Genomic DNA, 21,258 nt, shown 5'->3' with positions numbered 1-21,258 from the left:
TATAAATACATAGTAAGCAGGTGTCTCATGGCAGGTTTTATTTATGGGGAAATATACTTAAATATATATTTGCTATTAGAGGCTGCAAGAACTAAGGTTAAAAAAACCCAACCTTTTCTAAACAAAGAAGCTGAAGGAGTCCTGCATATCCATTTAATGCCAAGGTTTTAGTTTCCATTGAAAATATGTCAAAAATTGCCAATGAATTGTTTTGAAAGAAAAAGTTTGCATGACTATTTGCTTAAATATTGGTTGTTGTCACATGAGCAGAAATCAACATCACTAAAACAGTGATGCCTACTCATATCACAGTATGATGTAACTACTATTTTTTTCTTAAATCAAACATACTCCTAAGGTCCATTTTTCCAGCTCTGTGAAGGGCAGTGTGTTCCAAATATTGTCTGTATCCTATATATCTAAACCCAAAAAAATTCAAAAAGCATCAATGCTTTTATTAACTGCTGATTTAATAGTTCTTCACCAAAATTTTCTTAATACCTTTAGGTGATTATACAATTGAATAAGAGATCTCTGTAGCTCCCTTCTTACATTTGTTAGCACGCTTTTTTAAAGAAAATATTTGAAACGTAACTTTCTGTGTCTCCTGTGTAAAGAATATATGAAACCGAGTCCTCCATGGCTACATCATAGCAATAAACCTTAAGGGATTTCCCTGATACTATTTCTAAGTACACCTTTTAGCATAACCCAGAAAGCTATTAATTTTGTATTACAGAATGTGTATTTGTTGCTACAGAATTGCTAATTTTTTTTTTTTTTTTTTTTTTTTGCATTGTAAGCAACATATACATTGATTCCTACATTTTAAATTCACTTTTTGCTTGGTTAAAATCCACTACTAAAAATCCATGAAATCCATTAAAATCCCCCAAAGAGATCCTGGATGAATTTCTAATGCGCTTAAATATTTCTGAAAACATTTCAGAGTTAGATTATTTAAATAATAATTATCTTTCCAATTCAGGTGCATTACACAAATTGTATCATTTCACAAGGGTAATAAAAATTTTGGAACTATAATATTGCAATCCTTTGGTACTTGGCTATTAAAACTAGTCAGCCTGAGTGAGAAGCAGCTCTGTATTTCAGATAACAAACTCATCGTAAGATTTATGTAACATGATAAGATGTCTTAGTGGGAAGCAGTCAACAATCGGATACCTTAGGTACCAGCAAGGCCACTCCATTTAAACCAGTTTCTAAATGACCCAGAATAAAGGTATCACTGGAAAAAGGTGATGTTTGCCTTAGCCCATCAAATCTGGGTGAAAAATTAAACCATCCTATCAGTCTGATTTACAAGGAGCTCCAATGAGCCCCACAGAAATTTGCAGTATCTGCTTTTATGTTTTCCTTGTAGCTGAGATAAAAGTAAGCAAAGCCTTAATTCAGCCTCGGTGTCATCAGCAGAATTTCTAGCATTAGAAGCAAATGCTGATACTTTGCCGGGGGGGGGGGGGGGGGGGGGGGGGGGGGTAAGGTAAGTACTGAATATACATGTTCAGTGAACTGGGAGATCCTCCCAGACAAGCTCCTTTATAGGCATATAAACTTTACTGTAAAGGACCTAGCTTTTTGTTAACTGTTGTGAAGCATAGCATTTTACCACTTTGCACAGTGAAACACTTTTCCCAATTGCAATACTCCGAACAGTTGTAACATTAATTTTATTTTGATACCTTCACTGTTGATTTATCCTCAGAATTTCAATAAACAAACAAACAAACAAGCAAGCAAGCAAGCAAACAAGCTTTGTTTAGCTCCTCAGCTACTATGCTATCCTACATTTTTTTTGCTGGTTTGTTCTTCAGAATCACAACAGCTTCTGAGGGTTTTTTATCCTTCTACTTTCCTAATGATTCATTCCCTAGAATGCTTACAGCTACTGAGTTAGTACTGTTCTTGGATTTTACCACCATCTGCATGCCCTGGATAAATAATTAAATGAGATTTTCACATCCTCCTCCCTATTGCTTTTCCATTTTTTACCGGGAATGTTTTTTGCCAATATACATTCTCCACAACTCTAACATAAATTAATCTGAGCTTCTCACTGACTCCTCTGAAAGGAGTATTATGGCCAGATTCCAAGTGGCCCTTCCAGGTATGCCCAAGAAAGAGCATACAATAGTTTACTCCTTTGTATCCTGGCATAACTACATAGATAGTGGGCTTTCAGAAAATGCAAGTGCTGCTCTGAATTGCTCTGCGCTAGCACTGGCAGATAGACATTACCATTTCCAAAAGATGAAAGTGGAGCAAAGAATGGCTAAGGTAGCAACCAGAACCGAGCAGGTGAAATGCACTTTTTTCCTTTACAAACAGTAGTCAAAGCTTTCCTGTAGTGTTCTGCAGCAAAAATAGTTGAAAGACCTTCTTTTAGGATGCTCTGAATGTGTATCAAGCATGATGAGGCTGGCAAACACCACCAAGTTTTGAATGTCCAGCTGGGGGACTGCTGCAGCTACAAACTCTTCTAAAGCTGACTGAAAACTCCGAATCACAGAGATATATAAATGTACTTTCCTGAATTTAACATATTCTGGATTATCAGCATATGATCGTGGCCTCGTTTCCTGGCAACTAAAGACATACAGCTCTTTGATAAACACATACACAGACATATACATACACACACACACACACACATATATTTCTCCTGATCTGGGGAAAACAAAAGAGATTTCTATGAAAAAGTGTTTTTTCCCCTTTAGCTCATATTGGTGAACACATTGTACAACTTTTAATGACTGAATGTGATACTCTATGCCACTACACTGATTCTATGTAATGATATATCCAGTGCTGCAAAGATGAATTATCATACCCACAAGTGCTCACTGCTCACCATCTCTCTGACAAAAATAATCAGCAATAATTCTTCTCAGTTCTCTTTTGTTTTCCTGCTCATTTTATTTACAAAATGTTGAGGAAAAAAGGGCTTGGTATGTCTAGAAGTGAAATGCAATGGAGATTCTTGTTTAAAGCAATCAGAAAATCTGAAAGGCACCTTGCAGCAGAAATGGATCCTTTAAAATGGAACCACAGTGGCATTTAGTTTTCACGTACCTACTGTCTGATCTTCCTTAGTTTTTTTAATAACCAACATTCGTCTCTTTGGTTACAATGAGAATGCCATTCCTGGAGCTGGTGAGACTGACCACAGCTTGTGGAAAGATCCTCAAACTGTACAAATTTGCATAGCTCTTTTCCATGTCAATATGGCAGTGGAAAATCTGGTCTTCAGGCTATGAAGTCCAGTCCTCTATCCTTGCAACTTCCTCTTGTAGACTTTTTTTTCAAGATTTAAGTTTTATATTTTCTAAGTCTTGTATTCAATTATATTTTATAAATTTGGGAGAGCAGAACAGACAGAAGTTCTATAGCTGCTGGAAATGACCAACTTCAAACATGAGAAAGCAAGGCAGGCTGAATAGCTTATGGAGTTGGTAAGGCTACCAAAGAATCCAACATGATATCAAAATCCTAGCACTATCTCCATTCTTTCTCCCTTCCTTCCTCTTTTTCATCTTTAAAAAGAAGATACCATTCTAAAAACTATATAGTTCTTGCTGATACATCTAATACACAAGAACATCAACATGTTAAAAGAGGAGATTGCCTTAATCTGTGTCCCTTTTTCCTTTAATCGTATCTGTCCATGGGGCAGAGGAAAGCAGACAGAGCAGACAGATAATTCAATCACTCCCAGATTTGAATGCAGCTGTATCTCAGATTCAACATTCTGTTAACTCATTACTTGAAGATCTACATTCTCTTTGGGCCCCTTGCTCAGTTTTAGTGCCCATTGTTTTGTGAATTTCTTTTTCTATATGCAAATAAAAATCAAAGGATTTATGGAAAAGTGCTGCCCTAAGTGTCTTGCAAACATTACAGCAACTAAATAGAATCAAATACCTTCATGATTTTGAAGAAAATCATAAACATTCAAACTTTTTATGACATGTCATTTGCATGGCTGTATTTCATACAAATTAGTGCTAATGACATACAGCATTTGTTTTGAAACCAAACTTGTACTCTATTTTGATGTCTAAACAGAAATGGCATGGAATGTTTAGGTAATATAGTTCATGTCAGAAGCGACAGTGTAGTCAAGAGTGTTCCAGCTGCAATCCTGTGCTTAGCATAAAATGAGTACAGAAAAAATTTATCTCCTCTTGAATACCCTCATGCCTATCCATATCAGCGCAGTAGGTCAGGGTATTATCTAAGTCGTCTTATTATGAGACGTCTCTGGCTTCAGGGGACTGTGCAGTATCTTCTTTTCCCTGCCCACACCCATTTTGCAGACTATTGCATCACTACAGGGTTCATGCATCATTCAAGGATCCCAGCTGCTAGGACAGCCAATAGCCAACAGCCAAAACCCGCTTATACGACAGAGCTGCATCACCAGTAAAAGTTAAAGCTGTCTTGACAGCATATAGAAAATCGTACTTACTTCTGAAGTGTATCAATGTATCAGTGAAGCATCATTACATGCTGTAAGTGCACGCACCAAGTCTCCCGGTAAAATTAATTATAACTCTAACCCTATATTCAAGAACAAATTCCTAAAGACAATTACTTAGTTGAATTTACATACAGTCTTTGAAGGAGCCTATACGTTTCCATTTTTGTTGGTCAATAACTAGCCAAAATGCCAATATTAAGCTAACACTTTTCATTATGAAAAACATTTTTGAGATGAATAATTCTTTACAATTAGCTGAAGTTTTGCTACAAGACATCTCTGAAAATGTCTTTCACAACAGGTGAAAGTGGGCTGGTGAACAGCTCCTGCTTTCAGAAGACTTTAAAAGAAGCCATCTCAGACCCTGGACTCTTTCTGTTGTAGCACATGTTAGGCCAGATTGTGATCTCAGTCATAGCAGTGTAGCAGGGTAATACAAGCTGCTATGCCAAAGTAAATGCTCTACTGGCTTCAACTGAAATAATTCAGATTCATATAAATGCAAGTGGAACAGAACTGAGACTAAGTATATTAAATTAATGACATGTGGCACAGTCAAAATGCAGTAGTCTATGCAGAAGCACTTTTAGAAACTATTAGGACTCACTAGGCACATAGTGTTTAGAAAAAAAGATGCATTATTTCCATTTTTGTTTTCAGAGTACAGGTTAATAGAGAAAAAGGAACAAAATGCTGCAAAATTCCTGAAATATGAAACTCCATATTTACTAAGCATTATGTACAAAAGCATTGCTTAGCATATTTCATATCATGGATTATCACAACTGACTTTTACAAGTGTCCTTTCGAACTATAAGAACCTGTCCATCCACAACTGAAATGGATGGACAACATTAATGCATCATGAATCATCACGGTTTAATATGCATGACACAGTTTCATTTCACACATGTTCTGCATGGGTTGATTGCCATGTATGCCAATATCGAACAGATGTTAATTCTTTCATTTTTATGCTCCCAAAGTGTATTTTAATTACCTACGAGTCTTGGCAAAGAAAAAGAGGGAGGTATTTTGAAGTAGATTTAATGGAAAATCTAAAATAAAAATCCATTAGAAAAATAGTTTTTAAAATTCGTGTTATCGACAATATAAACTTTGACATTCAAAAGAATACATGATATGCAAAGCAACTGCAGACTGCTCTCATTAAATGGCACATTCCTCTTTGTAAACAAGAAAATAATTTTTCATTATTTTTCTAATAAAAAACATGATTTTAAAAGCCCTGCAAATTAAAGACAAGATTTGGGATATGAAATGTTTCTGCATGTCGCTTGCAAGGCACTGTATGTTCATACTATGTTTAAATTCTTAAATTTGGGTATTTTGCAAAGAAATCAAATCCCCATGCAAAACATCACTATACAAATCCTCACATCTACAGTGCTGTATGTCTCATTTTGTGGATCATCTTAATTAAAAAGTCCTTAAATATCAAATATTTCACAAGTCTCCTCTGTACAGAGGCCAGAAATGGAAATGAAAAGATATCCGAGGTTAAGATTAATGTATAACGAGAAAGCTGTTGCCAGCCAGCGCCAGCTCCCACTTTATGCTGTGTCAGACGCAAGCCAAGATTCCCCAGAACCAGAACAGCAGCAGAGCCACAGGTCAGGAGGCAAGAGTGTTGGCTAAAAACTGTGCCCTTTAACTAATTCCTAATTTGATCAGACGGAGTTGTTTGTTAGAGTAATTTCCATGGAAGCTGGAGCAGGTTTCTAGCCTTGGGCTTGGGCTTACTGAAATGGACAGGAACAGGAAGGGCTCCCGGGAATTTTGCACTAGCATTAGTTTTAGCAAGCTGCAACAGTCTCCAGCTTGAAAACTACAGTTACCAAAACTGTTACAAATAATAATAATAATAGTAACAGTGTTACATTTGGTACATAAATATTTACATTAGATTGTATAAATAGCAGATAAACAACAATAGTAGACAAAATATTATCAAAACCCAAGATATTCTGCCCCTCCCCATACCATAGAGATCTTTTTGCTTGGTAATACTCCCAACACCGAACAAATTATTTACATTTATTGCTTACATACTTGCATAGCTGGCATACAACTTTAAAATGAAAATGTGAACTGACATTTTGAAAAATAACTGACAGTCACAGCACAAGAGTGCAGTGACCTCTTTCCTACGATATACCTGTTTTGGGTTTTTTTTTCCAAATGCCCAAATACATGCAAGGTACTCAGAAATAAAATGCTAATTACCAGTAAAACTCTAGTTTCAAGGAAGGAAAAAATAACATTCCCATTGAATTTACTGAGACAAGGAATGAACCTAAAATGTGGATTTTACACACACCACACAGAACACTTGTGCAGATTTCTGAAAACAGACACTCATCGCATTGCAGGGAATCAAGCCTGCATTCCTTGCTCAACCAAAATTCCCTGACTGGAATAACAGCTTTAGATGTTATTTTGGTTCTCATTCTGGTTTACTATGTTAAATCACCAGATTTTTTTTTCTTTTTACTTAAGATAAATGTGTGAAAGTGTCTCCTTTCCATTCATAGATGTTATCTTCCTCAAACTTCAAATGATTCAGCTGGGTGAATATAGAGTTATACATAATTTATCAAGATACATACCAGTTGTTAGGAAAAAAAAAACCCTGAAGGAAGAATATCACTGCATGAAATCTGAACATTAAAACTGATTTTTTAAAATCAATCTTTAATTGTTTTTATTACCTCCTAATCCAGGTCTGAGACGATTGTCATAACCATCCAGAAGTCTGTCTAGAATTCTTGTAAAGATGGTGATGTTATTCTTAGCTTCATCTTCCAGGGAGTCAGCCAGCACTGATCTAAATGGACATTTTACATTTTAGAAAGTGCTAGATATGTTTTATTGTACACTCAACACATCATAGGTTTTTTTCAGGCTGGCCTTGAATATTTAACTTGCTGCCCTCTAACAGTAAGGGTGTACTTAAGAGTATAGGAATACACAATTTGTATATAACATGTTCAGAAACATAAGAGCAGACGATACACTATTTAAAATTTCCAGGACGTGATTTTCCAGTAGCCTCTACTTCTAGGCAACATTGAATGAGTGCAACTTCAAGCTCCACTAACACATTTAGCTGTGGAGGTGCAAGTCCTGAAAGAGCTTCCCAGGCCTGGGTGGCATGTCACTCCCGGGCTGATAACCCAGGTTCCCCCCCACAAAACTCTCTCCTTCCAGCTCTGTTCTATCTGTCCTCGCCTAAGCATACTCTGTCTCTGGGTAAACCCTGTGGATATGCTTCCACCCAATGGTCATGTAACGTACATGACCAGAAGAACTAACATGAGGGAAAACTCCAGCGATCATGCTCAGGGAGTCCTCTGATGTCAGTATTTGGTGGGTGGGAACAACGATGCTGACTAGCAAGCTGCAGGATAGCTGTGGACAGCCTTCATGTTTCTACAATGCTGTTTTGTTATAAAAAGCACTGTCTGATGTTCCACTAGATGCAGGCAAACCTTATAAAAGTTGGATAGAAATAAATCACAAACAAAGTGTCAAGAAAAATCTATAGATCAGCGATTGTTTCAGACTTCCCCGGTAAAGAAAGAGGTGTTACAGCCTTTATGGGTCATCTCTCTGTGGAAAACACCGGGGGCTGGAACGTGAATCTGCTGCCCAGCCAGATGTGGTGCCGAACAGTCCTCCTGGACCTGGACACCCAGACCAAGGGGTTTCTGTTCTAGGGAAACACTCCCATGTAGAAAGCCTTACACACGCAAATGTTACTGTGCCAACAATTTTAAGTACATTTCATGTGAAATGCATGAGCTCATCAGTCTTACCTACTTAATACCAGAATATTAGTATCAAGGAAGTAAAGCATCATACGCTACATGCATTATCATTTGTATGTTTTGTAACCTGAAATGTTCGACTATTTATCATCTCCAAATGAACTACTGATCAAGGTATTCTGAATGATTAATTATGTCATAAAAAAGAACATGTTTTCTTCCTGCTCCAAACCAAAAGTAGGTTTTGGGTGACATTTTCTTTAAAGCAAGCTATAAAATGACTGAAGACAGGGCTTTAGGTTGGTCCCCAATTCAACAGCATGGAGGAAGTATTTACATGTAAATCATTGCAGTCTGTGCTTTCCATCACATAAACCATAGAATCAATCAAAATCAGATAACTTATAAAGAACATACCAAAATGTCATGTGTGATTTTACTGATGTATGAGTTGTTTCTTAATTTTAATTACTGAACGGCTCATTTTTTTATTTTTAAAGGGTATTTCTGTACTGTAAGTCTGCCATTTTTTGAGCTTCTTTTTGAGATACAACAGTTTTTCGAACTCAAGATACCACTAAAAAATTAGATCATACAATTACATCAAATTAGGGTCGAATCCTGCAAACTTTACTCAGGCATAAACTCCTTAATTACGCATGTAGTCTCTTTGACGTCAGTGAGATTACTCACTTGAGTAGGGTTTTCAGGATCTGGCCCACTGTGACTCAACTAATAATGCACCATGGTTAGGTATAAAGTGAAATAGTTTCAGGAAATATTTTGTTCACCAGGAAACAGACAAAAATAAATGCAGAGTTTTTAAATCATACGAAACTTGCATTATTTAGCTTACAGCCCTTACCTTATTAGGACAAGACCTACTGCAGTCAGAACCAAAGCAAGTAAATCGAAGTTACAAACTACAATTAGTTGCATGTTTAGGGACTGTAGGCAACACAAAACTATTACATGATTAAAATTATTTGCTCTTATGTTGTCACTGTAGAAATGAAGAACTTTAAACAACATAAGAAAAGTTGATTAATAAACGAGGCTATTGTTTTATTATATGTGATTGTGAAGTTGTATGCTATCTCCACCTAGAGGTTTGAAGCTTAAGTATCATTTTCAATTCTGTTATGTTGACCAAAAAAAAAAGAAAAAAGCATGCCCACATTAAAAAATATGTGAGCATTATTTTAGAGACTGTGATTTGCTATTTGACTTCATGATAATCTATTTCTCCATCTTAACTGTTCCGTATGGTACAGAATCACAGTGATACACTAACTCCAATAAATATTTAAGATCCAATAAGGCATTTAAAGGAATTATTTTTCTGTAATGGTGAAATAAAGCATCTATTCGCAAACTATTTAAGGACAGGAGACTGTGCTTATATGTTCCCTAGACTACCTTCTACTACTGCATTTGCTCTGGAAACTATGTAATACTGCATTCAAACAGCTAAGAAAGATTTTTTTTTTTATTACATTACAATATCCTGTACTTTTATAACCTCTCACACAAGCTTGCCCTCAGCAGATATTGTAATATACACGGCTGTAGCGAAGAACAGAATTAAACATCCTCTCACCTTGTTGGTAGCCACACCAATAAAACGAGAAGAACCAACTGCATCTCGGAGAGCGCCAGCTTCCTCTTCATCGCCGCTCTTTGCAAAACCTAACCGTGCAAGAAAAACACAAACCCACTCTCAGCTACAGTCAGTCTCCGCCAAGCAGTGCTTTCAACTTAACCCGAGGAAAAATATGTCACTTCAGCGGAGAAAGGAAACCACCGGATTTCTGCAGCACTTTTCACTACTAGCAACTTATTGTATCTCCATCTTTCCCAACGATCCTGCTCTGTGCAAAGAGGCAACGTATGATCAAAAGTGGCATGTGAGCAGACGCATCAGATGCTTTCCTTTTCCGTAAGCTGAAAGCCCCGAGACGAAACGGAACAAACAACAAAAAAAAAAATTAAAAAAATGTATGCATAAAAAGATGGGGGTTTAACCATTCCTCGCCTCACTACGGCACACCGCAGCCGGCGGGGGGAGTCATGCCATTCGCAGGGGCTCGGTGCGGGGACCGCGGGCGAGCCGCCCCCAGCCGCCGCCGAGCGCCCAACACGTTTGACAGCTGCTCGGCGAAACACCGGCGACAGCCGCCGCCGCGGGGGGCGCGGGGCGGAGGGGATAGCCCCCGCAGGGCGACAAGTTGCGGACCGCAGCGGAGCCCCGCCACGGGCAAGCGCTGCCCGCGGCCGTGGGGGGCCACGCCGGGGGCGACGCCGCCGGCCCGCGCTGCCCGCGGCGGGCGGGGACCCCCGGGGACCCTACCTGGGAGCAGCGGGCGGGAGGCCGGGGCGGGGAGGGGGGCAGGGACGGAGGGAGGGAGGGAGGGCGCCGCCGGCGAGCGGGGCAGGAGGCGGCGGGGAGCGCGGGGCGGCGGCGGCGGCGAGCGCGGCCGGGACGGAGCGGCTCCCGAGCGGCGGGCGCGCGCGCGTGCCTGGGCGCGCGGGGGGCGGCGGGCAGTGCGCGTGCCGGGGCGCGGAGGCGGGCGGGCGGCTGTGTGTGTGTGTGTGTGTGTGTGTGTGGGTGTGTGTGTGGGGGGGGGGGTGGGTGTGTTGGCGGGGGTAGGGGGGTGGCGGCACGCGTTCCGGCGCGCGCGGGGGGCGGTGGCTCCGCGGGTGCGGAGCTGCCCCGCGTGGCGGGGGGTGTGGGGAGCGCGGAGGCGGCGGCGCGGGGGTGTCAGGGCGCCGTGCCCACGGCCCCCGGGGCTGCGCGGCGGGCAGGGAAGATGCAAGTCACCCTGGCGCTGAACGGCGGCCGCTGCCAGAGGGGCTAACGTGGCCTTACAGCCTGCGCGCAGCGGGCGGGCGCGGTGAATTCGCCAGTGCGCGAACGGTAGAGGGAAAAGCGGTGCCCCAGAGCCATAAACTGCATTTCCCGTGGCCCTTCTCAACCTTTCCGTCACCTCTTGTGAAGTACGTGTCGGATAGGGCACAACCCAAACAACCGCCCCGCGCCCTTTTCGCTCTGCCGTGGGAATCGCGGCCCGGACCCGGCTCCCACCCTGCTCCGAGGCCGGCTCATTAATATTCCTTTCCCCACTTGCCCGCTGGCACAGTCTAATTGAAATGCAGAGAGAAGAAAACTCTGTCATTTAAAGTGAGCTCAAGATGCAGGCAGCCAAGAAAACAAACCTTCCTTTTTTTTTTTTTTTTTTCCTCAGATTGCGTTACTTTCGCTTGTATTGTCTTTTAAAGCACGTTGCCCTCCTTTCTTATACCCAGTCCTTCTTTGGGAGTAAAGGGACCGCTGCTTGGATTCATTCCCATTGATTTTAGGTATTCCAGTGCAAGGAGATCAGGACAGGCTTGACAATTAAAGATAAGGGTTTATATTTAGTGTACCCTCATTTTGTGGAAATAATAACACCAGCCATAACATTGCGGGGTTTGGGTTTTTGGTTTGGTTTTTTTTTTAACCCAATCTCCATTCATCTCCTTTCCTTTCAATCCATTAATTGGCAAAAACACTCAATTATCCTCTTAACATCGCTGGCCTACCTGCTTATTGAGTTGTGGCCGAAGTTGTTTTGCTGAAGTTTGCTTCTGAATCATGAGCAGTTCCAAAATGAATGTGTGAAGTTGTATGCACAGACGTGGTGGGGAAAAAAAAAAAAGAAAAGAAGAAGAAAAAAAAATAGAAAAAAATTTTTATTCAGTTAACTGTAGAATCAACTACAAAAATGGGGGGATTCTTTTTCCTACTTTCCTTTCTGCTGTTTTTTTCTTTGTTTCCTGCCTCCTAAGCGTTGCTGCCTGCAACTGGAGGTCCCCTTGTTTTCCTTCTCCTCTAGTGGCTTAATGACTCCACAACAGAGAATGAGACAAAAGAAGGAAGAAAAGCGCTTGGGCTGTCAAGACGATCTGTTACTTCCAACTTTGAGATATTTCATAACTTGCCATAAGACTGGGAAGAGAGAGGGAACAAGCTGGATTTCCTTGGTCTTAAATAACCAGTAAAATGACAGCCCAAGCTGTGGGAAATGACAACGATAAGGACACAAATGCAAAAACTGAGCTCCAAAGACCACTCCTTCAGCAGCCATCTGATCCTGGCCAAGTCTAAGGTACAACACCCTCATCTTTCCCTGTCCAGATGTAAAAACGTGCACTGCTCACAGTTCTTCACTGTCTGATCAGTTAAACATCTACGGGCAATCTAAAGTCTTCTTTGGATCTGCCTGTAAGTCCCCACGTATTAGGAATTACCAACTGATATTAAAGGCAGAATGAACCCTCACAGTAAAGAAAGCTAGTTTTAACTACTTGTGCTAAGAAAGGGTGACTTCACAGATTTCAATAGGCAGGGAAAAAAAGTCATTAAAAATGAAGAGCCTTTGTGATTTATTCTTGTGTGAAATACATTACATAATAGAGACAGAATATTTTTTTCCACAGGTATTCACAGCATTCCTTTCCAAAAGACACTGCAAGTAACCATAATAGCGAAACTAGAATCTAATCTTTGTATGTGAGTTGCATCAAAAAATAGAAAAGCACAGTTGTTAAGGAAAGCAGTCACAGTGGCTCCTTGTTGCTGTGATAGCATATTGTCATTCTTCAAAAGCCACATGGGGTAGGTATGTATTTATAATGAGCTTGTGCTCAAAGCCTTCCCCCAGAAAAATGTGCTGGGCTTTAGGCTGTAATCACAATTATTACCTGTGATGTTCTTTGAGATTTACCATCACTTCATGCATTGAAGTCTCACTTCAGATAAACCACATACCTTAAAAGTATCAGAAACTTGAAAATAACTCCTCATTCGCATTCTCAGACAAGTTGGACAGCCCTATGGGGCATCCCAAATCACAGGGAAACTGAGTGCGGAGACAGATTACTCAGGCAGTGTGTGAGAGATCAGAGGCAATATAATTACTATCAGAGAGAAGGTTCTTTGTGATAGTCCCACACCCTTATAACCCACGCTGCTGAGGAACTGGAAGCTCTTGTTGGTTAGAAACGGCGCACTTGAGCCCCCTCAGGTCTGTAGTCAACAGGGAACTCTCTCTTCCCTGCTGCGTTATTATTTGCAGAGTGGTGTTAAACGCTGTCATTCATTGTTGGGTTTCAGTGACCTCTGAGTCGTGTGCGGGGTCCAACATATCACCTGGGTTTGTGAGACTCTCCCGAGTCCTGATGCAAGTGCCCTGGAACGCAGGGAGTCATGAAGAGGACTTGAAAAACTCCACTGGAAGGCAGCAGTTCTACAAATTGCTACTTTCAGAGTATAAGCAAATTATTTTTCTTAAAAGGTTTTGTTTGTTTTCTGCTTTATTTACTGAAACATGTAACTAGAAATTCAATTCTTATTTTGATATTTAAAAATATCTTTTAAAAAAGGACCTTACAGTTGTATTATTCCCCTTTGCCAAGGATCTCAAAGCTCTGCACACACTGATAAATGGTGTTTCACAATACCTTTGTGAGATTGGAAAGACTTCCTCTGTGAGGACAAATTGAATAGCAGGGCAGGTATGGCACGTTTCGTAAGCACTCCTTCCAGCTTCAAAGTAATAGAATCACAGGAGAGGTTAAGCCCAGGCAAGTCATTCTCCATCCTGCCAAATACTTAACCAAATGGTTCCTTTACCATTTTGCTTAAAAAAAATCTTTTAGATGACAAACTTACTCCATCCTTCAGGCAGAATAAATTACTCAGAATCAATACCTCTGGTTTGTAGCCATTAGAGAGGTGGCAATAAACATTTTTTGTCATGGACATTATCAAGTAATACCAAAAAGAACTTAACACAGTATGCTGATCTGGGGTACATTCTGCACTATACTTGTTCCAGACAAAAATTTCAGCTGATTGAGGTAATCATCACATACTTTGTGCCGCTTGAGAATAATCTTCACCCTTACATCTAGGCCAGCAACACTTTTAGCTGCAAGAATAAAAACAGTAATCATTGGGGTTCAGTAAAGTGACACATATATGTGAAAATTGAAGTGATATTTCAGAAATTTTTATATGTCATATAGCAGTGAACTTTCTTTTATTCTAAAGCATGCTTTTAATAAATGCTTTAATCTCTAAAAAGGCATAAAACACATCTCTCAATCAATATGGTATTCATTAGTGGAAAAACTACTTTATTTATCCTTTTAAAATTTAGATTTATAAGAACTAAATACTTAACCATTCAGGTATAAATGCAAGTGTTTGAGATACATAACCAAGATACAATGCCTATGTAATTTTAAACATGTATGTTATTCTATTCTATTCTATTCTATTCATGTGAATAATGACAAAATTAAAAGTTGAAGGTGGAATGAATTTTTGACCGTCAGTCCATAGACCGCTTCATCATACAGCTATATGAATGCTAATCTGAGCAAAAAGAAAGAACAAGCTGGCTCCTTTCAGAAGCAGCTCCACGTTATACCCCATTTAATTGATGATGGAAATAAGATTTCTGTAAGAAAAGAAAACTCACGTCTCCAAAACCCCTCTACTCACTGACTTTCTGCAAGATAGCACCCCAAACCCCTCAGAGACATGAAAATATTTTGAAATGCACTATTCAACAGTAGATGCCAGTATAATAAACAAGGAAGCAAGAAAAATCTTATGGCCTTACATGGTACCCTCTGTCGTAAGTGCCTGAGCAACTTTTAATTGTTAGGGGTTTCCATCTAACTGTGATACTACAGGATTGGGAAGAGTTGTGCTCCTTCAAAAGCTCTATCATACAGACTACCTGGCTGGAGAGCAGAAGTACATGGCCAGTGCCAGCTTCATTTCAACTGTGTGTAATCAGCTTTAAGTCATTTTCCAAAGTGCACTGGGAAGTTCAGCAGAACAGGAAATTGAAATGAGCTTTCCCATCTTACATATTGATGAGTGGTTTTTGTTTCCCAGGATTATACTTCCCCCAAATTTGAACCTTAAAACCTACATAAGGATTTTTAGTCTTCTCCAAATACACCGAGATCTACAGAAAGAATGAGTGGAGAGTCTTTGCTGTCTATCAGGAGTAGTTACACTTGTGTCATCCTTTCATATTAGGACTTCCTTGACGGGACAAATGTAGGGCAAGCATCAGAAGGCGATGCAACACACACACCGACTGGGATGGGAAAGTTCAGATAAATAGAACTGGCTCATAACTCTTGGCTTGAGTGAGAGGAAGGGGAGATCTGCTTTTATGAAGAGCAGTAGTTTTCTTCAGCTGCAAATTCCTGTCTTTTCACACCTATGGGGAGCTCACTTATCACAACAGGCTGAAAGTAATTTTACAGCAAAACAAGACTTTTGCTCTGGGTAGACAAGACAGAATGCAGAAACTGCAAATAGATGTTAAATAATTTCATAAATGTCTTTAAATTTGTGTTACTTGTACACGTACAGTCTATTTCATCTTTCAGCTGTTCACTCAAGTATTCCTTGGACTGTGAAGGTGTTTTTCATGTAAAGCAGCACAGATTTGTGATGTTTTATGTTCCAGGTGTCCAGCTTGGGGCAAATAGAGCTTGTTTATTAGAGTGATAGCAATATTAAGCATTTCTAAAAATCAACATGACTACATGGAAATACTTTGAGGTTCATTTTGTTTGAATATATTTTGAAGTTCAAAGAATGAGATTGATAATCAGAGAAAATTTTACAGACATAGGGCCAGTTACAATTAACCTTTTTACCAGGAATACAAAGAAAGGAGAGACGCTAGACTTCTGCCAACTCGTGCTGCCCACAAAATTGCCGTATGGTGACTTTGCAATCTGGAAATACCAGGATTCATTTGTCAGTGGCTGTCTTTGCTTCTGCAAAGGCCTCATGTCCCCTCTTCACTGGCTAATATTGGCCATGCTAAATGATGTTCAATGCACACGAATTTATCAATGACCAACGGACTTGCCTAAGCCTCAAGGCCTCAGACGACTTGTGAGATGATGTGCTTCTGCACATCTTTCCCCCCACCATACTGCAGTCTGTAGGCAGATGACGCAACTGAGCAGTGATATTTCTATGTCTAAAATATTTAATTAATTAGTTAAATTCTGCTTTTGGAGAGTCAGCAGCATGAAAGAGTAGTGAAAACGAGCATAAAGTTAAACAGAACATAGCATGACAAAGGGATTACTGAGGGATGAGTTTTCCAGACAAACTGGTTTAAAAGGTACTGTCTTTTGTGAAGAAGCACAAGTCAGTCTAGAACAAAAAGCACAATACAGACCTTCAGATTGCCTGAAAACTGCTGGAATTGGCAGTTCTGGCAGTGATAGATTTTGAGCAGAAAAAAAATCTTTTTTTTTTTTTTTTATTCCTACTATGAGGCATTGAAATTTTGAATTTTTTAAAAATGGGTGCTCTTCTGAAGTCTTGATAAAAAATTTCAACCCTTGCCCTAATTTCAGTTCTGCTTAGAAGAATGGCCAGAATTCATTTAGCAGTCTGTCCAATAACTGCTGCTAGTCAGGAAAGCTTTTGCTTATCTTGGGTGGCAAAAAATCTGCATTTTAAAAATGATTCTGCCTCCCAGGACTTCAAAGGGTTTCCTCCTGTCTGTGACTAATGTTAGCTAAAACACACGCGAAGGTGTTCTTCTATCACTAACAACAAATAATCCAAAGACAGTTCTAACATGAAATGCCTTGCCTAGATTCAACAAGGACAACAGAAAATTCACATTGCTCCCTACAGAGTCGACACAAAGGTAACTTCTTTGTCTACGGAGTCTAGACAGTAAGATTTAGGGGGAAGACTGTTGTCCTATGTCTCATGTTTATTAGAAAAAACATAAAGCACATAATTGCTTATGGATGTAGCTGTAGCCTGTGATAGTTTGCTCACATTTTGCAAAAACACTGAGCTATTTATGAATATATCTGGGTTAAGTAATTGCCATTATAGTATTTTTCTACACTTAGAAGAAGAATTTAGCTTTTCTGCACACTGCAGATGACATACAACGCAGGATGAAAATGAAATCATTGTAAAGACATTTGCACAAACAAACTGCTAGATTTCAGTACCTGCTCTGTGTATTGCAGTTTCCTACACTGAGCCTTGCTGCACCAACAGACAGAGAGACCAGGAAGCTCCCCAGCTGGGCAGATGAGACCCACCCCAGCTCCCGAGGAGCTGGTTAGATGGATTCTCAGCCAGCCATGCTGGAGGAGGCTGAAGTACCCAAGGATGCACAAATCCAGAATGCTCCTAGCACGCACCTAAGCTGGGAGTATGAGCCCTTCCTCCACTCTTCCGTGCTTCAGTGCAAGACATCTTTACATGAACGAAGGCTGTCCATCTCTACTCCTGTAGTGCAGGTGCCAAGCACAGCCCAGGGCCCAAGAAAAAGCATCGGACTTTGACAGTCGTCAGTCCAGCCACATTCCAGCAGTTACGTGCTTTGAGAATGCCCTGGGCTAAAATAAATAAATAAATAACAAGAGAAATGGATTACACCTGGTGTAATCAGACCTGATTTGCTTTCCTGGCCTTTCAAGCAATGAATCACCAGCAAAATAGAGGTGACTCACTAAGGGAATCCAAAGTGTGCTTTCTGTTTCACATTTGAATCTGCAGTAGCCATCTGTGCTCTAAAGGGGGAGAAAACTAGGCTGCATTTTAATATTAATTTCCACGACACTGAGTCAAAACTGCCTGTAAGTGCAAAGGGATTTTTAAGGAAAAGCGGAGCTGCCCTCCTATCTCACTGACACAGTGCGAATGTATAAACAGTTGCACATGGCAGATAGTTTGTGTCAACACAGTATTGTACTTGTGAGCATCTGGGTAGCAATTGCTTGACACCAGAGAGCAACAGAGCAGCAAAATATTGTGCTGCTATCTACAAAGTAAATGCCGTGTTACCCAAAATCTCTGGACAGCGCTATTCAAATCTGCCACACAAAATGGGGTGCCAGGGTGAGAGTTTATTAAACATCATCAAGACTTTTTGAAAAGAGGGAACTTATTGTGTCCTTTTTAATGGATTCTGTGGTACCTGGCTTGGTGCTCTGAGCTCTCGCTCATGGTCCCTACTGTCTAAGAACCTGAACAAGTCCTCACCTCAGCCTGGCCAGTCCCTGGCATGAGTGGACAAAGTTGCATGCTACATTTTGGGAACAGTGCGACAGACTCTCCTCCCTTCCCTGGTGGCCCTCCATACAATTTTCCTACTGCAACGTCTGGCTTCAGAGGCTTGATCTGGTGCATTGCAAGTCCCCTTCTTTTGCTGGGGAGCCCTGAGGGATGCTGTGGGGGCACAGGGTTGGCTCCAGCAGCTCCTTCGCCCCCCCCTTCCTGGGGAATGCAGTACGGCATGCCATGTAGGAAGCTTTTAGCTAACACCAAATTGCCGCTACATCACAAAGCAGGCATGAGCACGGCCAGATGTCACAAACACACCCGTTAGCCAGAGCAAGATCCTCCCCAGTGCTGGCTCTCCCTAAGAGCCTGAATCTGCTCTCACAAACACCAGAGGAGGAGGGGCAGTGATCTGGGATGCAAGAGACTGGAGAGACAAAAAAAGGTCTTTTTAAATCTAATTTGTCAAGTCAGGTAACTGTAACTTCCAACTCCACACTCTTCACAGAATTCCCACTCCTCTCATTTGCTTCCCATTTATTACAGGCAATGGTTTAACAGGAACCTCATATCATCACATCCTTGAAAATTTGTGGGGTTTTTGAATTATGTATTTGCCCAGCAGGACTACTTCCACAGAGAAGTGTAGATGGCTATTACGATTCCAAATCACAGTTCCTCTTCAAGGAAAAAAATTGTAACTGAGTGGAGTCTTATTTAATTTTTGAAATTTTAAAGGACTAGCGGGGGATCTGTTTGCATAAGGACCTTTCTATTGCTCTGAGCCCAAAGACTGCATTATAATAAGTACTCAACTAAGTGATCAGTCTGCCAAAAAGCACCAACAGCCTACATGCAAAAAAATTGAAGAAAATATGCAAAGTAGTCTTTGTGCGCTGTTTATACAACTCCGTTAGAGATGTACCTGCAGCTCAATTTGGCACACTTGTAGCTTTCACATATTTTCACCGGAGTAGTTTGGATTGCAGAGAACAGCTTGCTTCTCTGGTTTTGTGTCACTTAATCCAGGCCCTCATAAGCGCATTCAGGAAATGCGGGGTATTAAATTAATTTTTTCTGCACAGCAGCAGGTCTATCTTTAATTCAGGTATAAACACAGTGTTTCCTCAAATTCATTCTTATCCTGCATGAAAAACAAAACAAAACAAAACTGACAAAAAAACGCACAAAAAACCCCCACAAACAACCCACAAAACCCAAAACACAACTCAAATGGATCAAGCTATCCAAAGAGACCATAAAGAACTTTTTCTTTAAATATGTAACTCTTACCCAACTGCCTTCCTTCTACAGGGTGATTTTCTTCTCAGCTTCCTGCATTCTCTACCAGCCTGTTCCATCCTAAGAAAAAATCACAAGCTTCAATGTGCTCCTCTGTAATATCATGTAGAAAAATGAATATTTCAAAGTTAAATGTTATTCAGTACTTTTCATTTCATTTTGTGTACATTATTTTAAATTGAAAATGAGTCTTTGATGTTCCATCACTTGAAATAAACTGAAAAAATAATTTTGCAATGAAGAATTTTGTATTTATTTCACTGATATACCAACAGTGCTGAAAACATGTCTCAAAAGGTGTGAACAGTACTTGTAAAGCCATGTAACTCTCCTCAAATGACACAATATGCTTCTATTTGGCTGAAAATGAAAGAGTAAATGTAAGTTGAGTCTGGATACTATTCCCACACGTTATTTAAATAATCTCTGCTTGCTTGAAAATTTCATGGCTTTACATGTTTTGTACTTCAACTCTCTCATAAATGCAGAACACTTCTTTCTCCTTTCAAAATATTAATCTTAATCACATGCATCCAATTACATTGTTATTACGTCTCCTCAAATTCTTATCTATCACTGTATTCCAGTCATCCAGCAAACCAAGCTGTAGTGTGAAAATCCCAGTCACATTGAAATCAATGCTCTGGATTTCCACAAGGTCCATGATTCTTTCCAGGACTCTTATCACTTCAGAGACTAATTTGAAGGTGAATGATTTGGATATCTTTCACAGAAGAATGGCAGGGACTATCACATTATTCGACCCAAATACCTGTGCTGTATTTGAATTAAGTTATGCCTGAGTGAGTGCATCCCTATACTGCAGTTATTTGAGAGGTACAGAGAAATGTGAGGAAGTTTTGAAGTAGGTCAGATTCTGTAAACAGTGTAGAATTTGGCAGTATGAGTTACAGAAGTTGCTCAATAAAATTGGTGCTTTTGAGACGGCAGGGTGAACGCATGATGGGAGGTAACTTCAGCTTGCTATGCTTTTAGTGCTATTCATTCACGTTTGTCTGCAGATTCCTCTATATTGTATCAAGATGAGTCCTCCTAAAAACTTTATGATGCTCATGGCGTTTTTATGAAACATACTGTGAATCTAAAGTTTGGCCGATGCTCCGCAATCTCTCTCCTATACCTGTTATCTAATGGACTACGTAGAGGAGAATTATTACATTGTCAATTAAAAAAAAAACCTGGGATTTTCTACATCTATTGGTTTTGGAATAATCCTGAAGTATTATAAGATCATGGAAGCACTATTAGCATAATGTATTTATACAAGGACAATGTATATTTAATCAGTACTTAATGGTGATATAATAATAGGTTTCCCCATAGAGAACGACAATATGATTTTCAACTTCCTGAATTAATAATCTTGCAGAATACTGAAGACCATTATTTCACTTCACTCACATGCAGAAAGAAGAAATCTTTTTCTGTGCAAGTAAGGAAACCTCTAAAACAAATCAAAGATGTGGGCAGACAGTACAGAGAACTAATTAACTCAAGGCGAGTAACTCAGGAAAATTAAT

General features: G+C 40.0%; 1 protein-coding gene across 1 annotated transcript in view; it reads right to left on the bottom strand.

The window, feature by feature from the left end:
• GABRA2 (gamma-aminobutyric acid type A receptor subunit alpha2) overlaps nucleotides 1–10,818 on the bottom strand; it is a 62,473-nt gene extending 51,655 nt beyond the window's left edge. The window contains exons 1-3 of the mRNA XM_075752224.1: nucleotides 10,643–10,818; nucleotides 9,893–9,981; nucleotides 7,234–7,349 (exon numbers count right to left, since the gene is read on the bottom strand). Coding sequence (XP_075608339.1) covers nucleotides 7,234–7,349; nucleotides 9,893–9,963 — 187 coding nt within the window. The 5' untranslated portion in view covers nucleotides 9,964–9,981; nucleotides 10,643–10,818. The remainder of the gene's footprint in view (nucleotides 1–7,233; nucleotides 7,350–9,892; nucleotides 9,982–10,642) is intronic.
• Nucleotides 10,819–21,258: the final 10,440 nt, after the last annotated feature.

Source organism: Balearica regulorum, chromosome 4 (genome assembly GCF_011004875.1).
Source record: "Balearica regulorum gibbericeps isolate bBalReg1 chromosome 4, bBalReg1.pri, whole genome shotgun sequence".
NCBI lineage: Eukaryota > Metazoa > Chordata > Aves > Gruiformes > Gruidae > Balearica > Balearica regulorum.
This window is presented reverse-complemented; position numbering and strand designations above follow the sequence as displayed.